At 36.1% G+C, this 23,392-nt stretch overlaps 2 protein-coding genes across 5 annotated transcripts; both read left to right on the forward strand.

Moving 5' to 3' along the window:
- The first annotated feature begins 3,311 nt into the window (after positions 1-3,311).
- Positions 3,312-11,752, forward strand: LOC132123616 (multidrug and toxin extrusion protein 1). Of its 4 annotated transcripts, none has more exons than XM_059534379.1 (17): positions 3,325-3,597; positions 3,826-3,927; positions 4,158-4,226; positions 4,475-4,623; positions 6,325-6,367; positions 6,507-6,551; positions 6,814-6,911; positions 7,867-7,964; positions 8,067-8,180; positions 8,494-8,561; positions 9,230-9,338; positions 9,437-9,512; positions 9,597-9,666; positions 10,312-10,444; positions 10,744-10,838; positions 11,254-11,328; positions 11,406-11,752. In XM_059534379.1, the coding sequence occupies exons 1-17, from the start codon at positions 3,457-3,459 to the stop codon at positions 11,676-11,678; spliced, it is 1,758 nt and encodes a 585-aa protein (XP_059390362.1). In that variant the 5' UTR covers positions 3,325-3,456; the 3' UTR covers positions 11,679-11,752. The 4 variants fall into 4 exon arrangements, with proteins under 4 accessions (XP_059390363.1, XP_059390362.1, XP_059390364.1 ...); XM_059534381.1 differs by having other exon boundaries at positions 3,461-3,597; positions 3,813-3,927; XM_059534380.1 differs by lacking the exon at positions 4,158-4,226 and having other exon boundaries at positions 3,312-3,597.
- A 2,405-nt stretch (positions 11,753-14,157) lies between these two features.
- On the forward strand, positions 14,158-22,570 carry LOC132123615 (multidrug and toxin extrusion protein 1-like). The gene is made up of 17 exons (XM_059534378.1): positions 14,158-14,512; positions 14,985-15,086; positions 15,208-15,276; positions 16,055-16,203; positions 16,339-16,381; positions 16,499-16,543; positions 16,637-16,734; positions 16,823-16,920; positions 17,550-17,663; positions 18,295-18,362; positions 18,464-18,572; positions 18,677-18,752; positions 18,925-18,994; positions 19,504-19,636; positions 19,747-19,841; positions 19,945-20,031; positions 20,461-22,570. The coding sequence occupies exons 1-17, from the start codon at positions 14,372-14,374 to the stop codon at positions 20,743-20,745; spliced, it is 1,782 nt and encodes a 593-aa protein (XP_059390361.1). The 5' UTR covers positions 14,158-14,371; the 3' UTR covers positions 20,746-22,570.
- The last annotated feature ends 822 nt before the right edge of the window (positions 22,571-23,392 follow it).

Here is a 23,392-nt window from a genome sequence, read left to right on the forward strand (position 1 = left end):
CAGGTGCAGGAGGAACTTCGAGGAAACTTCGCAAAGGAGAGTTCAGTTCAGTGTTGCTGTTTGTGAGACGTGGTTCTCTGCGTGCGCACCGAACACAGCGTAAGAGTAACCAGCTACTCAGTTGAGCTTTTCCACGTCTTGTGTTTGAATGCTTTAACCCACCCCCATTTTTGAATATAGATGTGAAAGTGCACTATTCAAACTTAAATTGTTATAATTCATGGATGCTTTGGAATGTTGACCTAAGGTTAGACTCTTTTTTTAATGAAACTATCTACAGATTATTGCAGAAGTTAAACCATTTCAAAATATTAAAGTATCAAAAAGTTAAAGAAGTTTAAATTTACTGTTAAGAAAATGCACTGTATACCATTTTGATTTTATTTTACATCAAATAAATATTTTTCTAAATATTTTTGAATCCAAAATTGCTATAAAATGAAAGTCTTATACATAAGTTATGTTACAAATTTGAAGTTGTTATTAAAGAAATTGAGGTTCCTGAGAGATTTTATTTAGGGCATTATACCACAAACAGCAACTGGGTTCCATCAAAACTCCATTGAACTTTTGATTCTAAAAGACCATAATACATTTTGTAATATGACAGCTGACTCTACCCACTAAAGTACCATTTCCATGATAACGCAATGTACGATTTAAAGATGCATTTCACAAGATGAATTTTGAGGCTTTAAGTTTTCAATTGATATTTAAGTTATGAGTTTTACTAAGATATGTGACAGAAAAAAGACAACAACAAAAAAAGAGCGCCAACAGGCCCACCGGTGGGCTAGTGGCACTTACTGTAAGAGGTTAAACTCTTTTGAATGTTTAAAGGAGCTATGAGGAGTTTTTCACTTAAAAAAATCTTCAAGATAGAGTTTTCATTTGTACCGTACATGTATGAGCCAACCATGATGTAAAAAAAAAAGAATGACACCTCGACTGTCCACCACGGTTGCCTCTATCAGCCTGTAGGCTCAATTGTGTGTGGAGGAGTCGGGCCCGAATTGGCGCGAAAAGAATGTGAATGTCACAGAATGTGACGTCATGCGCGTTCTCGTCTACTTGGGCTTACAACCATACGGCACGCCAGCCATTATAGTAAGCAGTGGCAATAGTGTTTTCAAATGGATTCTGCGGATGGAAAGAAGCGACCAGCCTTCAGCACAATTCAGACACCCACAGAACCTCCTCGTAAGTTAAAAAAAAAGAGCGTGCGCACTGAGAACGAGCATGAGACTGGCTGCAGTTCCTCTAACGGCCACTGGTGTCAGTAACAGTTAGAAATTTCAGAACCTATGCAATGCTCCTTTAAATTGGCAAGTGGCAAGGTTTAAAAACACGTTAAAATTATAAGCTTTTGTGACGACATGCAGCAGTGGCCTGTCAACTGTCCTGGGGTGCATTTCCCAAAAGCATCGTTAGCCAACTATGGTTACCAATGTAGTTCAACGATTCGGTGTTTCCCGAAACCATGGTTCAAACGAACATTCGCAAACTTGTGTCGTTGGAACGACAGCTCTCCACCTGTGGTTAGAAGCATAGTTCGTTGAATATAGAATACTCTCTACAAATGTGTTTGTGTGTGAATACATATATATATATATATATAGAGAGAGAGAGAGAGAGAGAGAGAGAGAGAGAGAGAAAGAGAGAGAGAGAGAAAGAGAGACAGTAAACACTGTTTGCAAAAGTTTTTTTTAATGTTTATAAGTGTTCATTTAATGCATATTGCATAATGCATATTGGCAAAGAAACCAAATATTTAACAGAAATTATGTCAGATTAAACAAATGGTTTAAACTGCAGTTGTTAAAGCGTTGTTTCTTCTTATTGCCCTCTGAAGATGTGAAGCCTGATGTTGAAGGGCCAAACTGGAGAGGGCCTGATGTTGGAGGCCTGGACTTTGAAGGCAAATATATTCTATATCCTTCCATTGCAACAGGCCCCAGGATGGCCAAAACTTTCTCTTCCTCTGTAGGGACAGGAGGAACTGAACTGATACCCCATCAGTCTTGTTTGCTTCCCTCTTACGTGCCACAGCCCTCTGTTTTGTTACACTTGCAAAGTCCCTCCACTTATTCCTGACTTCGTCTGGGCTTTGTCAATATCCATAGCTAGCATCATTTATTTTTTGAGTGATTTCTGCCCAGATTTTATTTTCGTCAGCATTTGTAATGCTATTTTTCAGCTTTAAAAATAGCTGGACTTTACTATTTTCCACCTCCTTGAAAAGAACTGCAATTTCAAGCTTTGAAAAAATTGGGGTTTTCGTGTCATTAACATGTCAGAAAGGCAAGAAGACATAAATAAGAAAGATTGAGCAAAATAAGCAATCCACAACAGTAGGCTACATCACAGTTTTTCAAAACCCATCTTTTTTCAATTGTGGTTAAGTAGCCTATCAATATTAGCCTACATAGGAAATAGTATTTATCTGAAATTGTGAAATTATTGACATTGGGATCAGAAAAGAGCACATTTTTAATTCCGTGTGTGTAAAATGTATTGCAGAACAAACGAATGATTCTTTATTACTCGACTCCTTCGTAACGTCTCTCAACGTTTCTCAAAAGAGAAAATAAAACCAAATTACTGTAGGTGGCGGTATGTGCCATTGTCTCCAGACAGCCATTAGATTGAAGAAGAAGAAGAAGAAGAACGAACAGCTCAAAACGTAGTTTGAAGTTGAACTATGGATCTGCGACACAGGTACCATGGTTTCGGGAAACAGTCGTGACTAGGTCGTTCGTTTTCATAACGATGCATCGTACTATGGTGGTTAATCTGCGAGCTACGTCGTTGTAAGGAAAACGCACCCCTGATCGTCTTTTTAGGCTGGCCTCGGCCAGACGGTTCTGTTTTTGGAGGGAGGAAAGTTGCTTTTCGGCCGCTTGCTATCAGTCATGGCTAGAGCCCTGAACGGGACTGTTTTCTTATTTCTGCTCCCTCTGAATTTCTGACCATTACTGCCCGCTCCTGCAATGTGCGTTCTGCTCCCTCCCACTCCCACAAACATTCTAAAACTGTATATTATTTTTGCGCATTAGGGATTTGCTATCAATATGTGGGGTATTGAAATCCCCCTCTGTAAAAATTGCACTCCAGACCCCCTCTCCCCCGTCAAGCTCTTGGAATTGTCTTAAGTGTATGTACATTGTATATTGTGTCAATCAATTTTATTTAAAAAAAATCCTGACTGAAATATCACATGCTGAAAATATTCCTCAAATTCCCATCTTGTAACCATTCTCAAGAAGTAAAGGTCTCTATTGTACTTAGGTCAGCTGGTTGCAGATTTCAACACTTCCACTCATAGGCTTCACCTAATCAGTAAGCTTTTAAGATGGTGAAACTTTGCCACATTGACCTGTTAGCAGCACAGCTGCAGCAGCGGGACTGTCCCCTGCCGTGTCTCTGGCTTCACTGCAGATCAGGTCTAAGGAGATCATGGATGTTTCAAATCATAGGACTGAAGCTTTATCAATGGAGCCTAGTTCCAAGCTTTTTTGCTGTGGATCCGTGAGACGTTGCATCCCTCTAGTATATAGACAGGAGCTCTACCACATCCTGCGCATGACCGGACCCCTGGTATGAACTCAGCTTCTTTCTCTCATTTACATTCATGTATGCACATCTATATAAAATATGTATTCATATTGTAAACTTTGGAAGTTTTATATCAATATCACCTCAAGTGGCAAATAATGAATCTGCAAACCAGAAGGTCAAAGAACTGTCACTATTTCCTCCATATACTGTAGCTCATTGCTCTCAAATACTTCTCATCCCCTAAGAATTCTCAGGTTGTCATTCCAGGTTGCTTCGCGCATTCTGAATTATCTCCTACCATTTGTCATAACAATGTTTTGCGGTCGCCTGGGAAACAGTGTGCTCGCTGGTTATGGAATGGCCTCAGCTGTGAGTTTATTTCGCTCTGCTTATTGTTTCTCTGGAGTATTACATATTGTTTGTTTTGTGGTAAAAAAAAAATACATATATAAAAAAAATGCAAATGTTGGCACAGTATGTAAAAGTTCAGCCATCAGGGGTTTGAACGTATCTTAAGCCTTTGTTTTTTAAGCTTGTGTATTGAAGTAGTTCAGAGGATGGATGAGAAGTAGCTGATGCTTGTTATTCTGATTTATCAGACAATAAACATAACAACTGCAGCTACAGGTGGAGGTCTTGCACTGGCTGCTGACACTCTTATCTCTCAGGTATGAAAATATGTTTGGATATGCAGTGGGTCCAATAGCCTGAGACCATAACAGAGAGCTAAGATTCATAATTTAAGTTAAACATCAACTGAATTAGGAGAAGAAAACCCCACTGGATCTCCTACAATGAAATATGAAATACATAACATTCTGCTGAAATTCTGAATTTTTAACCATATGGGACATTTTAGGAATACAGTATAAATTGCAAGTGTTGTGTCTGAGTTCTAGCTTCATGTCCTTGTCAGACCTTTGGTGGGAAGAATCTGCACCGTGTTGGCATCATCTTGCAGAGAAGTGTCCTGATCCTCCTGCTCTTCTGTTTGCCCTGTTGGGCTCTGCTCATCAACACCCAGCCCCTCCTCCTGCTGCTGGGTCAAGATCCAGAGGTGGCCAGGTGATTCACTGCAAAAAATAAACAAAAATATGAATTAAAATATTTTTGTCTTCTTGTTCATTATTAGATTATATAATTACATGTAATACAAACCCGATTCCAAAAAAGTTGGGACACTGTACAAATTATGACTAAAAAAGGAATGAAATAATTTACAAATCTCATAAACTTATATTTTATTCACAATAGAATATAGATAACATATCAAATGTTGAAAGTGAAACCTTTTGAAATGTCATGCCAAAAATTGGCTCATTTTGGATTTCATGAGAGCTACACATTCCAAAAAAGTTGGGACAGGTAGCATTAAGAGGCCGGAAAAGTTCAATGTACATATAAGGAACAGCTGGAGGACCAATTTGCAACTTATTAGGTCAATTGGCAACATGATTAGGTATAAAAAGAGCCTCTCAAAGTGTCAGTGTCTCTCAGAAGTCAAGATGGGCAGAGGATCGCCAATTCCCCCAATGCTACGGCGAAAAATAGTAGAGCAAAATCAGAAAGGAGTTTCTCAGAGAAAAATTGCATTTGAAGTTTGAAGTTATCATCATCTACAGTGCATAATATCATACAAAGATTCAGAGAATCTGGAACAATCTCTGTGCATAAGGTTCAAGGCCGGAAAACCATACTGGATGCCCGTGATCTTCGCGTCCTTAGACGGCGCTGCATCACATACAGGAATGCTGCTGTAATGGAAATCACATGGGCTCAGGAATAATTCCAGAAAACATTGTTAGTGAACACAATCCACCGTTCCATTTGCCATTGTCGGCTAAAACTCTATAGGTCAAAAAAGAAGCCATATCTAAACATGATCCAGAAGCACAGTTGTTTTCTCTGGGCAAGTTCTAGAACAACATATGCTGCCATCCAGATGTCGTCTCTTTCAGGGAAAACCTGACAATGCCAGACCACAAACTGCATAAATTAACATCATGGCTGTGTAGAAGAAGGATCCCAGTACTAAAAGGGCCAGCCTGCAGTCCAAACATTTGGCGCATCATAAAGAGGAAGATGCAACATAGAAGACCTAAGACAGTTGAGCAACTAGAAGCCTGTATTAGACAAGAATGGGACAACATTGTGACCCATACTCAGAATTCGTGCTCTGCATTTAACCCATCCAAAGTGCACACACACACAGCAGTGAACACACACCTGTAGCAGTGGGCAGTCATTTATGCTGCGGCGCCCAGGGAACAGTTGGGGGTTTGGTGCCTTGCTCAAGGGCACCTAAGTCGTGGTATTGCCGACCCGAAACTCGAACCCACAACCCTAGGGTTAGGAGTCAAACTCTCTAGGCCACGACTTCCCACAAAGGAAGACCGCTGTTTTAGAATGAATAAATAATCTTGACTAGAACCAAAAAAAAGGGCAATATTTATTCATGGTAGTGTAAAGTTATAGATCCCCAAGGTTTTAACAAAAAAGATAGTGTCTGATAATGACAGTTCTCCCTATCTCCAGCAAACATATTTTGCAATGCCCCTTCCTAAATAAATGTTGACAATGTTGTTAAATGAGGAATTTCAATGTGCACAGACACACATTCTAATACTCAATTTAGATGCAAGCCAAGATGAAAATGGAACTGCATAGCAGATTTGTTTTGCTGAATGATAACTCAAAGCTCTATTTTTAAAATCATTTATGGTGCCTTGTCCTCTATATCAAAGTTACAAATGTGCTTCTTTTCAGGATAGCACAACTCTATGTGGTTTGTTACCTGCCAGCAGTTCCAGTGAGTTATAAAAAATAGCATAATTTTCCTCTTACCATCACAGACACATTATTTACATGATATAGCTTGAAATATGATACATATATACACACCCCATCTTCAACCAGCAGAGTTTCCCATTCTCTCTCTTTTCACACAGGCTATGTTTTTGCATCAGCTGCAAGTAGCCTATCTCCAAAACCAGGTATGCAATCTTTTTTGTCAGATAAGCACCTTAGCTGAGCTCTTCAAAAGCATTGTTGCATGCAAGATCTTAAGACCTGTATCAATCAATACAATCAGCCTCCAACTGTTAAAGAGTATGATCTTTATTGGCTGAGATTTCCTCGCTGTATGATATAGTGTGACTTATAAATGTGGCTTCATACGTGTCACTCAATCTAATGTCACAGCAGTGACTGTAGATCCAAAGGATGCTTTCACAGTGACCGTTTTTGGGCCTGTAGGGAGTGATTCTGCCTCAGATGTATGCAGCCATTGCAGCCAACATTGCAAATGTGTTGACAAACTACATCCTTCTGAACTGGTTGGACCTTGGGTTATAGTAAGTTTGAAGGGGCTGTCACTCATTTACATACAATCATGTTGTTTTAGTAATTTACACAACAGATCTGGTTCTCGAATTAGATTGGTCGAACTGCGTTCCAGGATCTGTAATATTTAGTTGTACAGTAATGTGATTGCTTGTATAACTCCGCTTGTCTTCGCTTGCAAGTTCCATTTCGGCAGTATACGTCACTACTCCCATAGGTGGCAACAAGTCTGTTGACTGTGTTGAACCGTTCATTCAGTTGATTCATTCAAACTCACTGATTCATTAAGAAGTAAATCAAGTGACTGACTTTATGAACAATTCACTGAATCATAAATCAACCAATTCTTTCTGAAATGTTGAAGAGTGAGTCATTGCTTCATTTACTTAAACGATTAGTTCAAAACACTGATTCATTCATTCAGCGAAACGCAATTAATTTGTCTTGCTCAGATATCCGCGACATGAAAAATCATGCTTTGGTTAGTCATAAAGTAGCTAATATTTATGAGATGAAGTCAAAATTCTTACCTTAAAAGTTTTGATTGTAGAATTCGAAATTATGACTTAAAAAATATGACTTTAAAAATCTAAATGATGACATAAGTCAAAACCTCATAATTAAAATAACCAAATATATATTTTTATCTCTTATTTACGACTGTAATATTTTCAACTTAGTATGTCACAATTTCAATTTCATTATTATGACTTCTTTGACCTAATTGTAATTTTCGTATGTGGCGGATTTTAGGCTTCCATATGAAACTGATCATATTGTGTCTAAACTGTAAGGTGTTCATACACCATTTATCCTATATAGGGTTGCAAGAAAATCATAGTTATGCTGTAATATTATTATTATTATTTATAACAATTACACTTATTTTAGTTTGAATCCATACAAGGACATAACAACTAATGTATCAGTTTTACAGTCATGTATTTTCTGTCTTTTGTATTTCAGTGGATCTGCTGCTGCCAACACCATATCTCAGGTCTATATTTGTGTTTTCCTCTATTTATATATTCGTTGGAAGAAGCTCCATGTTGAAACATGGGGAGGTGAGCTAACTAGCTAGTTAAACTTGCCGATAAACTACACAAACCTGCGACAATGTTTAATAAATGGATAATAAATGTGAAATCTTTCTCTTTCCTCCACAGGCTGGTCATGTGACTCACTGCAGGAGTGGGATGGATATATGAAACTGGCCATCCCCAGCACCATGATGCTTTGCTTTGAGTGGTGGATTTATGAGGTTGGAGGATTCTTAGCAGGTGCTTTCTAAAGACTAAAGTCAAAAACAAACCTTTGTTTTAATACACGGAAACCACTGCCTATAAAATGTAATTGAGTTATCCATTTTATTAGGCCTAGTCATGAAGAATGGCCTCCAATTAAAATGTCTGTTTGGATGTAGTGCTTAATGTGGTTTAAGGTTATTAATTTTAGCCTCAGATGATTTTTCATGCATGATTGCTTCCGGACAAAAGAAAATGCTTGTGTAATAGCTTTAACACAGAGAAGAGACCACTTTAATGTAACATTATTATACTGTCAAATGCATTCCCTTATATCCGTCTCTTTCAGGCATGCTAGGGGAACTGGATCTGGCAGCTCAACATGCAGTCATTATGCTGGCTTTTATAAACTACATGGTAATTTAAGCCTGAATATTTACCCAATTATAAAGTTCCTGAAGGAATATAACAGATGCTTCCCTTTTCCCGCTATGTCCCTGGTCAAACAATGATTTGCCTGATGCATTACCAGATAAATAAAGTATATGAAATTATTAGAGAACTGATTAATTATGTACAGGTTTACACACATGGTTAAAAAGTTTTGGGGGCCAGCAAGATTTTATTCATTTATTAATAATCTTTTTAATATTATTATTATTATTTTATATATAAATTGATGCTTTTGATTAGCACAGATGCATTAAATGGACCAAAAGTGACACTAAATACATTTTTTTAATATTTCTGTTTTAAATAAATGCTGTTCTTTTGAACCTTCTAATTATCAAAGAATCATAACTGCATAATTGCTTTCAGAATTGATAATAATAAGAAAAGTTTCTTGCTAATCAAAACAGCACATTTGAATGTTTTCTGAAGACTCATGTGACACTGAAAGCCTGGAGTAATGGCTGCTGAACTGTAAAATCAGCTTTACCATCACAGGAATAAATGACATAAAAAAAAAAAAGTATTTTTTATACTGTATTTTTTAAAAACCAAATAAATGTGTCCTTGGTGACCGTAAGAGACCTCTTTCAAAACATAAAAAAAAAATTACATTTATGTATATTCCATGACAGTTTCCATTAGGGATTCAAGGTGCAGCGTGTGTGCGTGTGGGTAATGCACTTGGAGCTGGAGATACAGCCGGAGCGATTCGCACCTGCAAGGTGTCCCTCATCTGCACAGGTTTACAAACAGTCATATTCCTTTGAGGCACATTCATCTTTCATTGTCTGTTTGTGTCCGACATGTCATTTTTCTTTTCCTTTATCATTTGGATGCAGCTGCCTTGGCAATTTTGCAAGGTCTTGTACTTGCATCGACAAAAACTGTGATTGGTTTCTTATTTACATCAGACGGGTAAGTATTTGTTTTGCAAATCAGACCTGCAGTAGAGATGTTCTTTAAACAGTACTGTACTGATGATTGTGTCTTATTTTGTAGGCATATTGTGGTGCTCGTCTCCAAACTCTTAAACGTCTATTGTGTGCTTCAGTTCTTTGATGGTCTTGTTGTGAGTACTTTACATTGCTGTTACTTTTTTCAGAAGAATTGACAAGTGATTTTTTTATGCATGGTTTTAGAGGACTGTCTTTTCCAAATGCTTTTTTCTTTCTTAAAATCATTACGTTTGTTTTACAGTTAAAAAAAGTATAATGATTATACAAAGTTTTAATTAAAACAATATTAAAAGAAAATATTATTTCAGTCTTTCTACCTAAAAATATAATGTTTAATTCAATGTGTTACTTGCCATTTGTTTGCATTTGTGAAATTTGCTAGTTAAAATTTATTTAAAGAAAAAAAGATTTTTCGTAATACAGTATATACAGTAAACAAATCATATATAATGGATAATGGAGAACATATCTTATGTATGTAAAGATTATTTTACTCACCCCATTGGTAAATTATTTAACACAGTTTTAATAATTTTAACAACTTAGTTGCCAGTAGGGGGGAAAAAAAAGTTATGAAAATTTTGCTCTTCGGGCTTTTTTTTGCAGTATGATCATTTCAGTTTTTGTTTAGCTCAACTGGAAGACTGGAACACACAAACTGATAAAATGTGTTGCTTGTATGCACAAACACTTTAGATAAAAGCATATGTATATGCATAAATGTAAATGTCTAAATGTATGTTTATTCTCTCCTCAAGTGTGTCAGCATGGGTATTCTGTTGGGTTCAGGGCAGCAGAAGATCGCAGCTGTAGCTAATTTCTTTGGCTATTACTGCATTGGACTTCCACTTGGCACCTCTCTCATGTTTGCTGCAAAATTAGACGTTGTTGGTTTGTCTTCTTCCATTTTTTTATACTGTGATCTTATTAACAATTCAAAGAAATTTTCACTCATTGTACTTATTGATATTCTGTGACCTTGTCATGCTCTCTGATCACCATGTTAGCATCTGGTTTCTAAAATCATAATTTCATTAGGTTGAAGAACATAGAGAACATCAGTTGGACAGAGTACTGGTCCCTGGGGAATTGCATTAATGCATCTGGAGCACCCAGAGCAGCATTCATTAAAACAATTCTGTAATAAGGTAACAGCTGTCCTACAGCAATGTCCTCTCTTGCTTTCACAGGCTTTTGGCTGGGACTTCTCATCTGTGTATGTGTGCAGTCCAGTTTTTTCATTGCAGTCATTTTTAAACTCAACTGGGAGAGAGTGACCAAAGAGGTATATTTCAGTATTTTCATGTGTGCTTCCTATTTATTTATTTTTTTTGTATTCATCTTTAAAATGTTTCTAAATGTTTAAAAACATTTAGTCAAAAAGAAATGCAATTCACAGTCCATTTTACTTCCATAAATTTTAAGTGAAACATATTCAGTGAGGAAAAAATGTAGGATGAGACTTGATTATGCCTATCATGATTTGATCAAATTATGAAAAGAGACTTTTACATACTAAAATGGAGCCAGATTGAATGTGAGTTTGATAAAACAATGTCTACTGTAGCTTGCACTACAGTAGCTTACAGTTATTTCCTTTCAAAAATGCAAGTGCAATTTCAAACAAAATCAAGCTTTTAATTCATTTCTGTTCTCATCAATTATATGACATGATGTATGGCACATCCATAACATTTCAGGCAGTGGAAAGGGCTGGAAAGAGTCAAATGTCTGCAGTGTCAACTCCGAATAGTCTCACAGCGAGGCACGGAGAGGTACGTCTGTTGACTTTTACTGTGTCTTAACACAAAACATTTCTGAAAACTGAGCTTGACGTCTTGTCTGCTCTCAGAATGGGGATGAGTACATGACCATGAACTTGAATGATCAGGACGAGGAGCCACATGCGGAGGAAAAGCCTGCAGTTCTGCTATCTACCGCTCAGCTGATCCTCAGGAGGGGTCTGACCAGCCTCGCAGCTCTTCTCATCCTAGCTGCAGGGATAGCTGTGCATCTCACTGTGCCTTTACCTGAAGTGTCTTATGCCCTCACAGCAAATACTACTTTGGGATCAAACTTTACTACTCCTTCATCTCTCATCCATTCAACTTCAATCTCAATCTGAAAACAAGAGGCTAGAGCTGTAGCTGTTCATACATATATGCCAGGTGTTTTATGTTTCGCCATTATCTAGAAAGTTAATTTATAATAATAAATATATAAATAATATATAAATCTTTGAGAAACAAAAAAAAGCAAATATATTTGGTTTTAAGAATATTTAGTTTTAACAAGATAAAACACTAAGAAAATAACATTTAAACCTGCAGATTGCTTTTGTTTTGTTTCGGTCTGTTTTTTTGTTTGTTGTTGTTGTTCTTTTAATTCATAAATATTTGCAGCGATTATTAATGTTTTAGACTCTCATGTTTGACTGAGATTGTTTGGGAACAACATTGATAGCATAATCCATTACATTTTTACCTCTTCCCCAGGGATTCATAGGGCAAAAAAAAGCAATTTTTATGGTCACCTTGAATGAATGGTCCCATCTGCTGACTATGTTCTGCTGTTATCAGAAAGGAAAATGCAACAATCCTTAGAAAAATTTTAGGGATTTGTACCCTCTTCTTATTTTACTCGCATCCTCTGACACATTAAGCCTTACATGCTAGAATTTCTGAAACATACAAAATACAAAAAAAGCACAATACAAACATTTTTACATGTATTTTTAAACATCTTAGGATTGCATACACAAATACAATTAAAAAGTTTTCAATCATGAGCAGTCTTTAAATCATATTTTATATAATCAGGCATTCCTGATTTGATTTGTTTTGATTTTAAATAATAAAAAAAAGGTAAATGAAAATGCTAAAACAGATGTTCCTATGTTCATTAATCCTTAGCACAAATCCTTAATATTTTAAACATAATTGAAAAAGAAATAAAAGGAGACAGGTTGGTGTATGCACAATATTTATTTGGCAAATGATAGAAAAAAAATTAAATAAAACTACTTTGAAATTTGTCACTCAACACACATTTGCAATATTCAAATTCATGAGTCCAGCTTTGTAGAAACTCGGAGTAGCTGTTACAACATAATTTAGCTTTTTCTCTCTTCTTCTTTTGTTTTCCTTAGTCTTTTTCTTGAAATCTTGCCAGATCTTTCACTGAGGAGGAAGGGAAGACATGTTAATGTTTACTTCTCTCCTTAAAAAAAGTAATCCTTTGTATGAAATCAGTCTACTGTATATGATGATCCAACACATCATGCGTCTAATGTACAACAGATATTAGTCACTCGTAAAATTGTTTCCAGGAACCTGATTGATGATTCACTGATTTGTTTGTAAATGTTTGTGACTGTGAGATGTACTGTATGAAGAAACAAACCAAAATAGATCTACAATTACAGTGACATTACCAGCAAAAGACAACTGAAAGCAAGTTGTAATGATAAACAAATCTTGGCTTTTGAAATGTTAAAGTTATATTTGTGGGTCTAGCTTGAGAATGGAAAGAGCAGCTGGATGAATAATTTCACATGGGTTCATGGAGGGGGATGTGAAAAAGAGGAAAAGAGAGATAACGTTAATGTGAATGGCATGCACACGCAAAAAAAAAATATATATGTGTCATTGTAATCTGAAGGACATTGCAAGAGAAAAGGCCAAAGGTCATGTGGAGTATCAAAAACCTGAGAACTTGATTATTTAGTAGCATAAGCTTTTAGTATATTAAGCTTTTACACTGTCTACAATTGAAACCCGTAATATTGTGAAAAATGATTATAGTTTAAAGTTACTGTTTTCACTTTTAATATATTTTATAATGAAATGTATTCATGTGATGTCAAAAGTGAATTTAGCAGTCATTACTCCAGTCTTCAGTGTCACATGATCCCTCAGAAATCATTCCAATATACTGATTTGGTGCTCAATAAACATTGCTTATAATTATCAATGTTGAAAACAGTTTTATTATTGCTTAATATGCCTAATTTAACTCAGTGAGAACTGCTTAAAATGTTTTTTTTCAGAGGCTGTGATACATTGTTTTCAGCATTCTTTGTTGACAAGAAAGATCAAAAGATCAGCATTTATTTGAAATATATATTTTTGTAACAATGTAAAAGTCTTTACTATCACCTTTAACTAATTCAATGCATCCAATAGCTGAATACGATTAAAAATGTCTTTTTAAATAATTTTAATAGTAATTTTTAGTACTGGAGATATACTGTACAGTACTTTCATTAAAAAAATGTTTGAAGCTGAAATAATACTTTATTTATTTGAGCATGTCAAGTAGTTTTCATATACTTCAGAGTACACTATAGTAAATGTTCCACCAAGCTGTGATACAATAAGTCATTAAGTTAAGTAACAATAAATAATATGTAAAGCTTTTTTAAAGTTGTTATTGTGGTGGATAAATAATTAATTTAGTACTGGTAATTCTGCCTGTATTAAATTGTGCATATTACTTTTATATGTGTATATATATATATATATATATATATATGTTAACACAGTTGTTAATCAACTTGGATTCTAAAAGGGATTGATTGATCTTGTGAAACAATCTATCGTCACACAATGCATCTCTTTTCCAGGACTGCAAACATCCTCCTCCCATCCTGTGGATTAAATCAAAGCTTCTCATTGTCTTTACCTCATTTAATCGGTAAGCCTTCAAAGGTGCTGAATGTGGACCTGAAGAATGAACAGCTGTAGAAGGGCCCCTTACGTTCTATGAAGCAAAACCAGGCCTCTTGCAGTGTCTTCAAGGATTACAGTTGAGAAGATCATGGATGTCTCGAGTCCCAGAACTGATGCCCTATCAATGGAGCCCAGTGCCAAGCTGTTTTGCTGTGGTTTCGTGAGGCGTTGCATCCCTCTGGTGCATAGAGAAGAGCTATACCACATCCTGCGCATGACTGGACCCCTGGTGAGGAGTCTGTCACATACACATCATGAAAATGTGCTATGCTTGTTCTGTATGAATAGTAGAGAGCTGGCAGAGAAATGCAGCTGCATTACTGAATAGACCATGATCTGTTTTGGGAACAGTTTGTATTATGTCTTCATGCATGTCCATTTGAATTCAAATTAATCCTGGATGAGTTGATTCTTGATTGCTAAATGCAGCCATAACAATGTATGATGTCTTACATTTTGAATACTGCATAAAAATATGTCATAGAGTAAATGGCTTAGAAATCATATTAACAGTTTTTATGGAAAATTTCCAAAATAGATCAATTAAAGAAATTTGTTACAAACAACATTCTCTCATGCATCTTTATAGAGGTGCTTTGTTTTTCATCCATGTGCCTGTGTACTTTCAGAGCTGTAATCCATGTGAGCCTAGTACTTTCATCTTCATTTTGTGCTAAATATTTCTTTGTTTGTATTCTTAGCTTGTGTGCCGGTTCCTGAATTTCCTCCTTTTCTTTGTGGTGACAATGTTCTGTGGCCGCATGGGGAACACTGTGTTAGCAGGCTATGCAATGGCCTCAGCTGTAAGTCTGTTTTTATTCAAAACTTCTGTTGCCCAATATGTGTTATGTACCACATTATTATGGTTTGCAATATAGCTATAGAGCATTAAGCAACACAAAATCTGCTCCATTTGTTTTTCAGACAATAAATGTAACAGCTGCAGCGACAGGGTTGGGACTTGCTTTGGCCTGCGACACTTTGGTATCACAGGTGTGTTTTATATACAAATAGCACTCCAACTGCCTAATAAAATAATAAACCAAAAGCCAGAAATGAATTAAACAATGAAAGGCCTACCGTGAATCACACAACAATTTTTGACAGTAATGAAAATGAGGCTGTGAGGGACTGATATACAGTGCGTTTAATGGATTGTACAGTTCTACGATTGTTCATCTGATAAAATAAAAATCATTCAGGTGACAAAAACTCTATAAATCAGTTTGGAAAGTTTATCTGTCAGTTTTATATAGTACTTGCCATTAGTTTATCCCTCACAGCCTTGTTCTGTGTGAAATTCAATATGGCATCTAACCTTACATATTTTCTGACATCTTGCATCTCATATTAATGAAATGCTGTATAACATTAGGCCAAGAAATTTACATAAATAGCCTTAACGGGTTTTATGTGTTATTTCCATTATAGATCAATTAAAGTAACTGATAAAAACAAGATTCTGATATATCATTTATAGTCAAGACACATTTTTAGGTTGATTCCCTCCAAAAAAAAAAAAAAACCTTTAATTGGAGCAAAGGTAAAAAAGCTAAAAGGTAAATTTTTGTACCTTATTTATCCCACAATGGTATATAATAGTACCTCGAAGGCACATATACGTACTTTTAAAATGTGTCTTTAGTTCCCAAAGTGTACGTTAGTACCTTTTAAAAAGTTACTGTCCCAGTGACGGTTTTTTAACCTTGTTTTCTGAGAGTGTATAGTAAAGAAACTAATAGCTCATGCAAGTCTTGAATCTTGCTCTCAGACATTCGGGAGTAAGAACCTTCTCCGTGTAGGTGTCATCCTGCAAAGAGGCATCCTAATTCTGGCGCTCTTCAGTTTGCCCTGCTGGGCTTTGCTTCTGAACACCCAGCCTCTGCTTCTCTATCTGGGGCAGGACCCTGAAGTGGCCAGGTGACCGTCTCACTTATTATTAACACACACTGATTGAATGTATGTATTTGTATTGATATTGGCTGTTGAATGCTTAAACTGAACAATGAAGCACTAGAAGTCTGTGGTGACTGACTGACACTTTCTCTCTCTCAGGATTGCACAGCTCTATGTGGTTGCATATTTGCCAGCAATTCCGGTAAGGTCCACTAATGGATGATTATGGATTGCACTTCCAGCCTAGATGAATTCAAATCAAATAATTCTTTGTATGCATTTCTGTTTATCCTCATCCTGTCACTTGTCTATATGACAGGCCATGTTTCTCTATCAGCTGCAACTGTCATATCTTCAGAACCAGGTAGATAAAATGATCTTTTAAGTAAAAGAACAACTTAATAGCTGCGTTCAGTTCTTGTATGTTGATGTAGTAATTCACATGTACTCTCTGTAGGGAGTGATCAAGCCTCAGATGTATGCATCTGCAGTTTCCAATGTTGCCAATGTGATAGTGAACTACTTTCTCCTGTACTGGTGGGATTATGGAGTCTAGTGAGTTTGCTATATTGTATATGGTTTCCATATGTTTTTCAAATGTGTTTGGTTTTCAATATTTTTGCCTTTTTTCTGTTCATTTTAGTGGGTCTGCTGCTGCAAACACCTTTGCTCAGGTTTTTAATTGTTTTGCCCTGTTTTGTTTCATTCGCTGGCAGAGGCTCTATGAGAAAACTTGGGGAGGTGAGTTTCTATCAGTGTTGGGGAAGTTACTTTGAAACTAATTCCTTGACTACCATATTAAACTACCTAGTCAAGCTATATAATGCAAATAATGCTTTGAATGCAGTTTAGGGTGAACCAATTCACTACAATAATTTCGAACTATGACAGACAGCATCATTTGGAATGACTCGATTCACTAAATTGAATCAGACTTTTCACTGCTGTATGCAGCAGTGTAGGAGTCAATTCACTGGAATAATTCTGATTTTCTTGTGTATATATATTCTTAGACATGGCGTAGAAAACCATTAGGACGAACCCATTAACTAAATTGAATGAAACTTTCCAAGACAATTAAACTGAAAATGAATCAGACTAACGCTTCTCACTAAAATGAGCGTGTTTGTTCATTCAGCTTGCTTGACGCTACTTGCTGAAAACTGAGCTTGTTATTGGACAACCTACACAATTTTAAAAACGTAACCTTTTGTACAACTGACAGGTTATTATACCGTTATTTGCTACATTGGCTTATTTACTTCTGAATGCAAGTCCCTGTGAATATTGGTTGGGTTGTGAAGGCAAAACACATTGAGACTTAGTTGCTCTGTGGCTCATTTCTTACTGTTTTCCTTTTGCTCCAAAAGGGTGGTCTTCAGAAGCCTTCCAGGATTGGGGTTCCTACATGAAGCTGGCCATTCCCAGCACACTGATGACCTGTTTTGAATGGTGGATCTATGAAGTTGGAGGCTTCCTGGCAGGTACATTCGATGATAAACTAAGTGCAAATAGCCCACCTTGTCGGCAGAGGATATTTACACTAGCTCCACCCACCAATGTCTGGTTGACATAGACGACATTACTAAAGATGCAAGTTATGCCACAAGCTCAGTATCGTAGGGCGTTAAGCATATATAAGCGTATATATATATATATATATATAATAGGAAATATTTCACAAAAATAATGCTGGTCCAGGAAAGCATTGTTGCAATCATGTGGTGTAAATACTGTATGATGGAGAATATCTGCAGGTGTTGATATTGTCTTTCAGGTAATGATCATAGACTGTAGCCTGTCATTGTAAATCCTGTATAAGCTAGAGGTGTTTCGAACAAATAGTAGCATATAATTTAAGACCTTAATTTTGTGGGGTGGGGGCCCTTACAAAACATTGTGCCCATGGGCCTCTGAAAAAAAAAATGACAAAAACACAACAAAATTATAAACATTATTAAAACTATATTTTAAATATTAATGCAAATTATTATAGTATGTAGATGATGCTAAAATAACACTGGCACATTCACAGTACAGTACAGTTTTTCTTATTATTGTTTTTTTATTTTTTTGTATTGAATCATTCCCTCATGAATGACTTCTTCCCGTCAGGAATGCTGAGTGAGGTGGACCTGGCTGCTCAACATGTGGTTATAATGCTGGCGTACATCAACTACATGGTTTGTTTGGATGGTCTAAGAATATTCACACTATCATAAAAATTACTTTATCCTTTTCATGATGCTGCAGCTTATGTTCACCTCCTTTTGATATATGTCAGATCCCGTTAGGATTGCAAGGTGCAGCGTGTGTTCGTGTGGGAAATGCACTCGGCGCTGGGGAAACAGCTGCTGCAATCCTCACCAGCAAGGTGTCTCTCATCAGTGCAGGTAAAAATATTTGATATCAATCATTCCCAAGCTTGTCATAACACTTAGACAGTCATATGCAGCACCGATTGATGTCATGAATACACGTTGATTTTGTTCCCCAGCTGTTATAGCAATCTTTCAAGGTTTTATCCTGGGCTCGACAAAAACAGTCATTGGCTACATATTCACTTCCGATGAGTAAGCCACTTATCTCATTATTTCCAGCGCATAAAACAAAATGTTTGTTGGCATAAGAATACTTAACAAATCTGTAAACACTCCAGTCTTTACATTAACAATTAAGATTTAAAAGAAACAATGTCAACAACAGCTGCTCGGTTTTTCACTTTGTGATGTTTGTCTTATTAAGGGCTATAGCAGAACTTGTGTCTCAGCTACTGAACATCTACTGCCCTCTTCAGTTCTTTAATGGAATATTGGTGAGTTCTACACGACTTTTATTTCTCACATTTAAGATTTTTACCAGTGACAGTATATAGGGGGACTAGATTGACCACCCGTATTAAAATAAATGGCAGAAATTGTAACGCTCAGTATAGAGCCAGTTTACAGAAACTTATCAGCATGCTTTGAGCTAATGAAGCCCAACTTATGATGACTTTGTTGCAGTATTATTTTAGTATCATCAATATAGTATTACAGTTAATGGTATATAATATATATATATATATATATATATATATATATATATATATATATATATATATATAATTTTTAAAAAAAATTTTTTTAATTATTATTTTATATATTTTAAATTAGAATTTATTTATATATGTTTTCTTGTTAAATTTTATTTCTGTATATTTTTTTTGCATTTTTGGTTATTTTAGTACTTCAAGTTAAACTAAACAAAAATGACTGAAATAACTGAACTAAAATGTAGCTGTGTGTAATTATTAAAATGAATATTCCTTTTTCTCTCTTTCAGGGTGTTGGCATGGGCATTCTGCTTGGCACAGGGCAGCAGAAGATAGCCGCTATTGCTAACCTCTTTGGCTACTACTGCATTGGCCTCCCATCGAGCATTGTTCTAATGTTCACAGCCAAGTTACAAGTTGCTGGTTTGTCTGAATGCATCATATTGACTCTTACCACATTTACTGCTGTTCAGTTACATAAATAATCAGGGAACCTTTTGATATATACAATTATTTATTGTCCACTCTTTCAGGCTTCTGGCTGGGCCTCCTCATTGCGGTCTTTTTGCTAGCGATTTTTTTCATTGTGGCTATTTTCAAATTAAACTGGAAGAAAATGACAGAAGAGGTAGGCATATCAGGTCTATTAAAACAGCAGCTTTTTTTCTAATTATATTGCTCATGATCATATGATGAATTGATGACTAAACGTGGTTCTTTATCTCTGAAAGGCAATTGAGCGTACTGCAAAGAGTGCAAATGGAGCAATTACCCCGAGCCATCGCAACAGCTTCTACCAGGTGGTCCTGAATGCAGAGGTATATTTCTTTCTTTGTAGTTTTCATTTTATATAATAAACCAGAACTACTAGTTTAATGCATTCATTTACTACACTTATTTGCATAAATAACATGCTAAAAAAATCAATTCATTTAATGATGTTTGCTCATTTATACATTCATACATACACTTTGGTTCACTGAAAATAAAAATGGCATGTTGTTCCTATGATAACAAACTATGACTTAATCTCTTCTGTAAAAATGCAAATTAAGATATTATAAAGAATGCACACACATACACACACAGAGATTTTTTTTTTTTCAAAAATCTTGTGTTTAGCAAAACAAAGTCATAAAGGTCCATACACAAGTCATACACATGAACTATAAGATGCCCTCTTAAAGAAGTGTTGCACAGTAAAATCTCTTATAGTAATCTGGTTAAATTGTGTCTTACTGTTTTAGAATGGGAATGGATATGTGGTTGTGGGCTCTCACGATCAGGATGAGGGACTCAACTGTACTGTGGTACACGAGGGGCCAAACGTGACTCAAGTGGAGGAAAAGCCTGCAGTTCTGCTATCTACCGCTCAGCTGATCCTCAGGAGGGGTCTGACCAGCCTCGCAGCTCTTCTCATCCTAGCTGCAGGGATAGCTGTGCATCTCACTGTGCCTTTACCTGAAGTGTCTTATGGTGCTGGTACAAATTCTAGTCTGGACTCAAACTTTACCACAGCTACTCCCATTTAGTCAGTGAGCATCATTTGAAACCTGGACCTCAGATAGATTTACTGTGAATGTTTTCTATCTCTATGCTGTGCAAATGAGAGGTAATGAAGAAACTGTATTGAATTAGAAATATAGAAGCATTTTAACATTGGTCTGAGGCTGTATATTGTGACCTAGACAGAGGATCATATTTTTATTCTGTGTGCACTTGCACTGTCCACAGCATTAGACCAAGTAGTAAGAAAATCAAACAGCTTAGCATCAAAAAGGTCTGTTCTCCACTGGCACAGTCATATAATCTCTTCAGTTGACATTTCTAGTCAGGCGGCAGCTGGAGAAATACTGTCAAAAAGATGTTCTATAGAGCCACTGTCATATATTGAAAAATCTGTATTATTAAACATGGTGGAATAGTTGAAACTTGAGGGGCTGTTCACACAGAAAGCGTTTTTGCACTGGAAATGCCAGTTGCAGGGCAGTGGAATGAAGAAAAAAAGGTTGCTGTCTTTTTAGAACATCGTGTAATGTGTGAGATACTGCAAAAGGCACAAGAAGGGGCTGTTCACACACAACGCATTTTTTAATTCCACTCTGTTGTTATTCGATTGATGTAAAATATGCGATAGATGGGGATGTTTCAACATGCCTTTCTAAAAACATGGCCATTTACTTGAGTGCCACATTTTCAGAAAACTGTGTCTTGCCTGAGATGCTGTAAAATACATGAGATGCAAGCACAACAGTCAAACACGTTGACATAGGAAAATCAATGACAACACAGTGCAGTGGAATACAAAACCGCATTCTGTGTGAACAGCCCTTTACACTGCCTTGGATCTCACGTTTTTAAACACAAAAACACAAAGAACACGGTCTCTAAAGTCTACATTAGAAGCATGCTCATCCATATGTACTGTTGGAAGTAGAGCAATCATGTGACATATTGTACATCAGAAACAAAAAAGGTTATCTGTTTATACTCGCCGTTACGGCAAATCTAGTGTAGAGCGAATCACTGATTATATTATCTTCTATTTACTTTTGTCACATCATGTGGTTTGCGTCTGGTGTATACATAGTGCAACCTTTTGTGAGATTACTACATTTTTTTTACCTACGTTTTAACCCTATAAGACTTCATATGACTAATACATAAATATATTCACATACATGCTGACATGTCTAACAAGGCTCCTATAGACCATTAGGATTAACTAACCAAAGGAATTTAGCAGATTAAACCGTCTGATGTGACTGGGACTGTGATCTGGGCTGTTTTCAGATGAGTTTCATGTGTGGAAAGATAATTCAGCTGCAGGGAGCAAAGAGTGTTATTAATGGGGGTTGTCTCATTGGAAATAACGAAGTCAATGACATAATTTAAATTGAACAAGACATATAAACACACACATGCCCTGTGGAGGACAGTCATTTTACAGTCATTTTAAGCACTGTTTGTTGTAAAAATATAATCTATAATTAGATGTAGTTCCTACTTTTAAACCGCTGCAAAGATTGCACATAGTGGATTTAAAGCAGCTTATCACAAGTGAAATCCCTGGGTCAATAAACTACTATCCCATTTTATTCAGAGTATCTGGGGTTATTTTTTCTATAGCAGCTATAGTCAGAGCCAGGTCACTTAAGGATGAATAGAATAAAATAAAATAAAAATGTAATGAAATTGGAATGATGCAATGTACATCCCCTGATCATAGTGTGTTTGTCCAGTTTGAAATCCAAGGTCGTGTATGTGATGTGCTGTGGCATGGTTTCAGTCGGCATGAAATGGAAGTTGTAATAGTCTTTTCTTCCATATTGCAATGATGTCTGAGTAAAACTGCTTTTTGAAAATATAATATAAAAATCCAAAAAATAGTTTTTTTTTTGTTTTTTTTTGGGTGTGACTTGATTTTGCCCATTGGGAATTTATTAGATACGTAATTATTGTTTGCTAATTGCTGAGATCTCAATGACAGGTTGCACATTTGGATTAAGATTATGAGCACACATACTGTATATATATGTTCACTGATAAATCATTTATAATAAACTTTGAATTATTAAAAAGAAATATAAGAATAGTGAATTTTTATTTCATAGTGACTTCAGTGACAATGTGTGTCTATCTACTTTTTTGATTATTGTGCATTTCAACTAATAGTCCATTGAAACAGCATTCATTTCAAGAGGTTTTGGTATTCATGTTTGTCATTTGTGTTTGCTGCAACACATTTGCTCTTTTCAATATAAATTCATGACATGTGAGAGCATGTGGGAATGAAAGTATAGCCTTATATGCTGAAACAGCTTTATTGCAGATTTATAGCAGGATTTGGGATTGTAAAGGTTTTTTTTTTAAACAGTAAATGGCAGATTAATATATATATATATATATATATATATCCATCCATATCTGAAGCATTATTCGCATCACAGCCCTCAAACTTACTTTTTGAGTTGTTAGTGTCACAACAAACATATTACCATCATTTGTCCTTCTCGGCAGCACACCAGCCCTCATCTGTGCCTGGAAAGTGAAAAGTTCATTAGATCAGTGAAATGTTTCACATTTAAGTGCACTGGAGAAGGACTAAATCAACTTTTAATGAAAGGAAATCCTATATTCCTCCCCTCTTTGCTTTCGTCCAGTTCAGTTTGAAAAAAA

The sequence above is a fragment of the Carassius carassius genome, chromosome 41 (assembly GCF_963082965.1).
Source record: "Carassius carassius chromosome 41, fCarCar2.1, whole genome shotgun sequence".
Taxonomy (NCBI): Eukaryota; Metazoa; Chordata; class Actinopteri; order Cypriniformes; family Cyprinidae; genus Carassius; species Carassius carassius.

Excerpts from the sequence above, each read along its gene's own strand:
- LOC132123616 (XM_059534379.1), top strand. The coding sequence starts at position 3,457 with ATGGATGTTTCAAATCATAGGACTGAAGCTTTATCAATGGAGCCTAGT. Across the intron at positions 7,965-8,066 it reads CCATGTTGAAACATGGGGAG|GCTGGTCATGTGACTCACTG; the intron begins GTGAGCTAACTA and ends TTTCCTCCACAG. Across the intron at positions 10,839-11,253 it reads GGGAGAGAGTGACCAAAGAG|GCAGTGGAAAGGGCTGGAAA; the intron begins GTATATTTCAGT and ends ATAACATTTCAG.
- LOC132123615 (XM_059534378.1), top strand. The coding sequence starts at position 14,372 with ATGGATGTCTCGAGTCCCAGAACTGATGCCCTATCAATGGAGCCCAGT. Across the intron at positions 15,087-15,207 it reads GCTATGCAATGGCCTCAGCT|ACAATAAATGTAACAGCTGC; the intron begins GTAAGTCTGTTT and ends TTTGTTTTTCAG. Across the intron at positions 16,921-17,549 it reads CTATGAGAAAACTTGGGGAG|GGTGGTCTTCAGAAGCCTTC; the intron begins GTGAGTTTCTAT and ends TTGCTCCAAAAG.